We start from the raw sequence: 8,168 nt of genomic DNA on the forward strand, positions 1-8,168 counted from the left end.
GGTTATTGGAGTCGTCATAGACAAAAGTGTCGTCTGCCATCAATGTCGTCTGTCACACAATCACCATTCACCATCGCACAAAAAACAGTCAAATAGTCAAATCAAGTCGTAGGCTCAGGCTGTCATCATAGGTTAAGTTTGTTTTGTGATCCTAACTTGCTTGAATTAGTTTCAAGTGTCAAGTGATTTTATTTCATGTTAAATTGCGTTTATAATGGTTTTAAATGAGTCAGATACTGTTGTAAAACATATGGGACCCTCGGGTGATGCTAATGGATGCATAAGCATTTCTGTTTTAAATAGTCAAAAAAATGAAATTGTTGAGGAGTATGGACCGAATTTAAAACTTTTACCAAGCAACAATCAAGTCAGAGAACTGCAGACAATTCTTAGAGATCGGTGAGTTCTGTAGAAGAAGTAAAAATGGTCAAAGACAACTTAACTCTATTCTCATTTTGTAACTAGGAGTTTGGTAAAGGGCAGGCCTATTCTTGTTTAAAAATGTAAAAATACGCCAAGGAACCTTAAATCATACTCCTGCAGGTAGCCTACTTAATCTATTTGAGATCTTTTTTGGAAATGTGCTTAAAAGTTTTCTCGCACTTCCCTTAATAGGCTAACCTATTAAGCATATATAGCATATAGGTAGGCATATTATTGTTATCAGAGCATTATCGAATTGTACAAAACCTCACCAGATTTCTGAGCTTTACATAATTTTCATTACTTGCTGAAGTTTAGTTAAGTTAAGAAGAAGAACTAAATGTGATCTTGTCCAAACAATTTCATCCAAAAATGTGCCAAAGCTATTAAATATGTTATTTACCTAAGCTGTGTTTTGTTATGCTGTTTCAGGAATACATCTAGAAGTGATTTCAAGTTCTTTGCGGATCGCCTAGTAAGTAAAAATATTTAGGTAGCTTCTTCTTTAGGCCAGGGGCACACAGCGACTTTGAGTCTAGCAACAGTTGCCCAATTTATAGCAGGGTATTGTTTCGCAACTCACTCCTAGCCATTGAAGTCTAGCAATAGTTGGGTAGGAGTGTAACAGTGGCGTAAGTACAATGAGCGGCACCCTGTAGTACATGTGGATGGGGCCCTCCCCTACCAGAACATCAGCACTTATGTTTTATTCATTTATCTCAGCTGAAGCCGTGATCATCTCAAAATCCAAAAATTCCCGCAGACGTTTTTTATCTTATTGCATTCATTGGTCATGGAAACATGTAATCGTTTTCCGTGACCGCAGCCAAATCTTGAATACAGTATCTTCTGCATTTATGTAAACATCGTCTCCTGTGGTCATTGAAACTCGTCGTTGTTTTCTGTAATAGTGGCCACATTTTGTTCAACAAGACACTTTATCATCCGCGGTCTTGTTTACATTAGGTAGCATTGTAACCTGTGGTTTAAGAAACAACTTACGGTACCTAATCACGGAAAAATCATGATATATTCTTTGGTCTTGAAGACATTATCTTCGTCTCCCACGGCCATGGAAACAATTAGGCCTAACATAATCTTTTTTTGTGATTGCAGCAATATCATGAATATATTCTACGGGTCTTGAATACATCATCTTTGTCTCCCGCGGCCACAAAAACGACGTCATATTCTCCCAAGATTGCGTCATAATCATGAATATATTCTTCGTTCTTGAAGACATCCATGTTCCTTTCCCCGCGTCCACTTTCATCTTTTTCCTCCATTGCGGCAAAATCATGAATTTCTTCTTTGGTCTTGAAGACATCATCTTGGCCTCCTGCGACCATGGAAATATCACCTTTTCACGATTGTGGTGGGTGGTGACAATCGGTCCTAAGCGCCTTCTGGACCTCGGCGCCTGCGGGGTGTTGTGTACGCCACTGGCACACAGGCAACTGTGAAAGATGCAAGTCGGACATCACAGGATAGATTTCAAAGATACTACAATAGTATTTACTCTGTTTTAGGCTATTGAAGTTTCAAACACAAAAAAAATGAGGATTAGATTGTTCCAATATTTTGTAACTGCCAAGGATGCGTATTCTCCCGTAACTTCTTCTTACCATTAATTGTTTAAAGTCCTCAACACGCACATTCATACTTAAATATGTACTTTTTCCAAACAAACTTACACAACAATTAATAAGAGAGTGACACAAGCAAATTAACAGTTCCTACGAGTAGCCGACTGAGACTGAGCTACACTAGTCGTATGTGTGCGTGTCTAGACTTGTTTCCATTGTTGCGGAGCTGTCTCTGGCAAATTGGGTCCGGGAACAACAGTTGGACTTCTGTACCTCGACTGTTTCCTTGGTGTACACACTCCAATATAAAGCAATGCTGAACACTTTGGTCGACCAACTGTTGATAGACTCAAAGTCGCCTGTGTGCGCCTGGCCTTATGATTTTAAGGACTAGCCTATGTTTAAAATCTTTACTAATGAGTAAATTAACTTATTTCAATTTTCTATTTTACCATTCCACTTTACATTTTTATAATTTGTAAAAACTGCGTAACTAATGTTTTTTTCAAACAATCCAAGGTGTTATTATTACCTAAGGCTATAAGAATTGTAATGATTTCTTCCATCTTGTTTAGGCCTAGTTGTTTATCTCGAGCAATATGTTTCTTATTGAACTTAATAATTAGTTTCCTTTAATACCTGTAGCTACTGTAAATCATTAAAGATAACTAACAATGCATCTATCATGCATCCAATTCCAAAATACAACAATGAGAATTTAGTGTAGTAAAATAGTAAAATCTAATTATTATCAATTTGAGTAATTGTCTGATAAGGCTACAGTATAAACTCACCATAGTTAAATTTGTTTATGTTTTAAGATCCGCCTGGTGATTGAGGAAAGTTTAAATCAGCTTCCCTTTTCCAAATGTGTCATCACTACACCAACAGGAGCCAACTACGATGGACTGAAATACCAAAGAGGAAACTGTGGAGTTAGCATTGTAAGGAGTGGAGAGGCAATGGAACAGGTACTAATTATTCTTTGGTATTTAGGTTCCTTTTAACCAAATCATATTTTGCCATACTCTTATAGTCTATAAAGTTAACAGTGGTTAACTTACTACAAGCCTTGCACCCACTCTCTATTTAAGCCCTTGGATGAAAATAATTTGTTTCAGTACATACAAAAGACAACCAATACCTTTCCAACATCTTATTTACTTTTCGTCCTAAATGGGATGATAGCAAGACACGAGAGTAACGAGAGTAAATAAATTTGAAAAACTTTAGAAATAATAAACGCCAATGTTTTGTTCTTAAAGTAAATAACTCACCAAAGACCTACTTCATGAACAATTGAGCTTTGTCTTAGTACTGTCCCCTTCCTCAATGAAAGGTATTAACTGGTTCAAAACAAGTTTCTGAGTTCTTTTCAAAGTACCCTTCCTCATTTCTCTAAAACTTTAACTTGTGTTGAAAGAGTCAATTTAAGCCCTAGTGATGAAAGATACTACTTAGGGGCCATACACATATTACAAAACACACATGGGGGGGGGGGGGGGGTTATGGTATAGCATTACGCTGCGTTATATCGGGGGGTTTTGCTCAATGTTACCTTAGACCAACCACTAGCCAGACTACACAATGACCGGACTAGCTGGATGTAATAGTTATCAAAAATTAAAAAACCCCTATAATTAAACTAATTAGGTACCAACGTTTAAAATTTACCAATAACATTTTTGGGGATGCCGAATACTACACCCCGGAAAACGATCCCCCCCAGGTGAAACGGGACGTCTTGAAATATGCCAACTAACCAATATGGGAGCCGTGTCCGCGACTGTAATATTACCCCCCTAGCAAAATGTGATGCTATGCAATTGTAATTTTAATTCGAATAATTCTGTTTGATAACAGAAAGGCATGTGGGGAATATCATACAGAATTTTGAAATGTTACAGCAAGTTTGGTTGGTTAGGTTAGGTTAGTTTAGAACTGTATGACAACTAAACTTCTGTCTAAACTAAAGAGTCTGTGACTGGAAAACTGCCCCCCCCCCCCTCCAATCTCTGACGTCAATGTGACGTAGGAACCTGCTTGGGGGGGGGGGGGTAGTTGTCAGGGGAGCAGTCTTCTGGCAACCCACATTTTTAAAATATTCTTTTACAAAATTATTTACCAAAATTAAGCTTTTGACTTTGCTTTCTTGAATAGCCTTGTTGATTTCACTTATAGATACGTTTTTGCTCCACCTGATTAACCCCCTGATTAACCCTTATCATACCCCTGAGACTAGCCGGACCATCCAGCAGTCGATCCAACCGAAGCTGAACGAAAGGGAGTCTTCGTTAATATCAGAGCCCCTAGTTACAAACACGACTATGAATACTTATGGTTGCCGCAGGGTTTGCGGGACTGCTGCCGTTCCATCAGGATTGGCAAGATACTGGTGGAGTCAGACCCAGATACTCACGAGGCTAGGATTGTCTATGCAAGGTTTCCAGAGGACATCGCTAGTCGCAAAGTTCTCTTGATGTATCCGATTATGAGTAAGTCTCACAAACTTTCAATTACAGCATCAGCGAACAAACAAACTTAATTCTTCTTTTTGAGTTGTACGTTTTACCAAGTACCTATTGTGATTTGCTTTTGACTTGACAAAAGTTTTCAAAACTTTGACAGCATTTTCACCTACAGCTATTTCAAAATTTGATTCTGTTCCTTTAAAAAGAGTTTATTAGATATTGCATTATAAGGCAAGTTAGTTGCAAAGTCTATCCCAAAGAATAGTTTGTTTTGAATTTTGTGTCAAAGATTGGTTCTATTGATTACTCTAGACTTTCATAATTTGCCATTTTATAGATCAGTTAAAGACAGCTTTAATTTTTATTTCTTTCCTGTAGATTTAGAGTTTTTAGCGAATTTCCCTAAAGGGGAAATAATTTTGTTAAAAGATGTAAGGTGGGATAAATTTGAATGAGTTCACGAACCGGCATGATTGGACCATGGGAATGGGGTTTTACGGGGTAAAAGTTGGGGTTTTTACCCTCAAAACACAAAATTTCCCAATTTCCCTCTAGACATTTTGAAGAACATAAATAATCAAATAATTCAGTATGTCAAAGTGTTTTTGTACAGTTATTATTTACGTAGAAAATTTAAAAAATGTGATTTTAAAATTCCCATGTTATTCTTATGGAGAATATTGTAAAATGTTGTAGTTTGCTTGTTTATGGATATTTTGATCAAACTTGGCAAATTTATTTATTTTATAATAATCTATTAAAATTTTACTAAAAACATAATTTATTAGTTTCCCTGTAGCAGCAAACCTAGGTACTCAGATTTAATTAAAAATAAATTCAGGCAAATGGAAATTCGCTTAAACGGCAGGTTTGCTGCGGCGGGGGTATTTTTTATTAGGTCCATGTGTGCGGGAAAGTAAAATATTCAGCCGAAGTCGTAGATATCAGCTGTAGATTTTTATGGATTTAAAATTAATTTGCTGATTTTCTAAAAAAAAAGTGTTCACGATCCAAATATCACCGTATATTACTATCTTATTACAGTAACTCATAAATTTTGATAAATTGGTAAACATGTTAGTGAAAATATACATTATGACACAATAATAAACAAACCAATTCTAATAACTATTAGTTTGTACTGTATATGAATGATTATTCTGGCAGAATAAAACTGATCTTAGTGCATTCGAATAAAAGCCGTTCCTATAGCTAAACAACCAGGAAAGCATTTTGGCAGCTGATTTACTAAGCAAACCATGTGTAAAATTAACGTTGTGTCGATTACTTAATTTAGCTTAAAGAATTGAGAAGTATGATGCAAAGTACATCACACAGACCGAAAGTGTATTTTCAATTCTCAATCATTTTCTGTTCTTGGTTTATAAACTCAAACTCATGTTGAAAGAGTCACTTTAGGCCCTAGTGATGAAATATACTGCTATCCTAATAAGGTGATCGATTTGTAAACTAAATATGCCATTGGATATGGAATTTAAAATGGGATAAGTACCGTAGTTTATTTGCTGTAAAGTTCAGTTTAGCCTACTTTGTACTGCATTTCAGGCACAGGCAACACTGTGATTAAAGCAGTGGCGGTGTTGAAAGAACACCAAGTCCTAGAAGAGAACATAATCTTGTCCAACTTGTTTTCCACTCCGTTTGCAGCCAAAGCAGTAACAACAGCCTTTCCTCAGGTACAGAGTACAGATTGAATTTTACAGTTGTATTGTCAGCATAAGAACAGTTACAGTTGCCAGTCTTTAATCCTACACTTTTGGGAAGAGAAGATGTCTGATTACCAAAAATGTTAGATTTGAGAAAATGACACTAAATTTGACTAATAAGCAGAGGAAAGTAAACTCAAGCAGTTGATTTACCTTATTAACTCTTGTAATAGCTGTACCTCATTGGCTTGACAGGTTCACTACCAGTTGTCACACTCCGTGCACTGCAGCTTACTGATACTTGGTAGTGAATGTGTTAAATAATTTGGAAAAACCTATACCCTTCTTAAGTTCAATCAGACCTACCTTCTATTGTAAATATAGGTTGATTAGTAAAAGTAAACTATCACAACACTCTATACCCGATTGCGCTGTATAATTAAAGTGATTCACACCAACATGATTGGCATTTTTGCGGTGGACACGTGCTGAAGAGGGGGAGTGGCGTTGCTTGGTAAAATTCCCGAGGGGGGGGGGGGGAGAGAAGCCTCAATTTTCCCCTGCTTAACATAGATTTCCCGACTATTTTTTTATTTTAAGAAATCAATTTCTATACTATTAAAAAATCTACAAATTATTATACTACACTGCAGTCACACTCAATTCAGTACGGTGTTTATTAAGTTGTTAACAAAACATAGCTAGTTGTGTATATAGACCTATACAAAATTACTTAATTCAAAAAACGTACTCAATTGTGGTAGCAGATGTAACAGTGTAAAATTGTAGGGCTATAAAATAGGCCATAGTACAAATTAGTATGGAAAAAAATACTTTATTACCAAATAGTTTTAATGGTAATACCAATACACCAAACCTATCTTTAATGTTATTTTAATATACTTATTAGCAAGTACTCCTGTCAATTAGCCTGATCCAAATACTACAATAAAAGGTATAAAATATAGTTAACGTGTTAATGTGTACTGTAGTATGTCAATCGTAAAACTGACCAGTAAGTTTACCGTACTCCAGGTGACTTCACCGGTCCCTTTCTGTTAACAAAAACTTTCTGGTAAAAAAAAGTACAGAAAGAAGCTGATTACTATGTAGTGTGGCAAAATACATTTCTGAGGTATCAATCAATGGTAGCACAGTTAATTTGTTCACCCAATATGCTATTTGCAGCAGATGGACAGGCTTTTAATGAACAGGAGTTAAAAACAAGCGGACATTGCCATTTCTTATAACGGCTTTACGTTTTTTCCAGATGGTTATTTTAACTTCTGAGCTTCACCACATCTGTCCAAATCACTTCGGACAGAAATATTTTGGAACTGATTAACACCTGGCCTCAAAGTAAGACTAAACAAATATAATTTACTTCAAAGCACAAGTTAAGTTGATTGAAATGAAATCGCCAAAGATTCTCAGTATTATTTTTGATTTCTAGCAAATCTCATCTGTTTATTATACATTTATTTGTATATCTTTCTTTGGTCAACAAAGTGTTTTCCTATGGTCAGTTTTAGCATGTTTCATTTATGTAGTTTTATAATTTGAACAGTTTCAAACGGATCTGGATATTTGTATAAATAAAGTGATATTTTAAAATTTGTTGTTTCATTCTTCCTTTTAGTTGTCTAGTATGTTTTTAACACAATTTAATCTAATCTGTTTATGAACCACAACTTAATCATTTAACATATTTTGCTATCCCAGATTCAAGAACCTGAAATATATTAGATTACCTAGGTTGTTGTAGCCTATAGTTCTTGGGTTCTGGAGTCAGTTCATGAATATCTTGCCTAATCAAGAGCTTCAGGCTGTAGTCAAGTTTAGCACGCGGTGAAGTGCGAGAGAGAGCGACATACACTGTTTTCGCCCCCTCTCTCTTTCTCTCGTGGCCTGGCCCACAGGGGACGAAAACAGTGTATGTCGCTCTCTCTCGCACTTCACCGCGTGCTAAACTTGACTACAGCGCTGAGTGGTGGTTCAGTGCAGAACTACAGATATTTCGC

The 8,168-nt window shown here is 36.2% G+C and overlaps 1 protein-coding gene across 1 annotated transcript; it reads left to right on the forward strand.

Annotated features, from left to right (window-relative positions):
- Positions 1-96: 96 nt before the first annotated feature.
- Positions 97-7,761, forward strand: LOC128986525 (uracil phosphoribosyltransferase homolog). The gene is made up of 6 exons (XM_054406931.1): positions 97-399; positions 856-898; positions 2,831-2,980; positions 4,360-4,504; positions 6,047-6,177; positions 7,418-7,761. Exons 1-6 carry the CDS (start codon positions 215-217, stop codon positions 7,490-7,492), a joined length of 729 nt encoding a protein of 242 aa, XP_054262906.1. The 5' UTR covers positions 97-214; the 3' UTR covers positions 7,493-7,761.
- The last annotated feature ends 407 nt before the right edge of the window (positions 7,762-8,168 follow it).

The sequence above is a fragment of the Macrosteles quadrilineatus genome, unplaced genomic scaffold, assembly GCF_028750875.1.
Source record: "Macrosteles quadrilineatus isolate MER2022 unplaced genomic scaffold, UCM_ALF_1.0 Scaffold_2__2_contigs__length_208266976, whole genome shotgun sequence".
NCBI lineage: Eukaryota > Metazoa > Arthropoda > Insecta > Hemiptera > Cicadellidae > Macrosteles > Macrosteles quadrilineatus.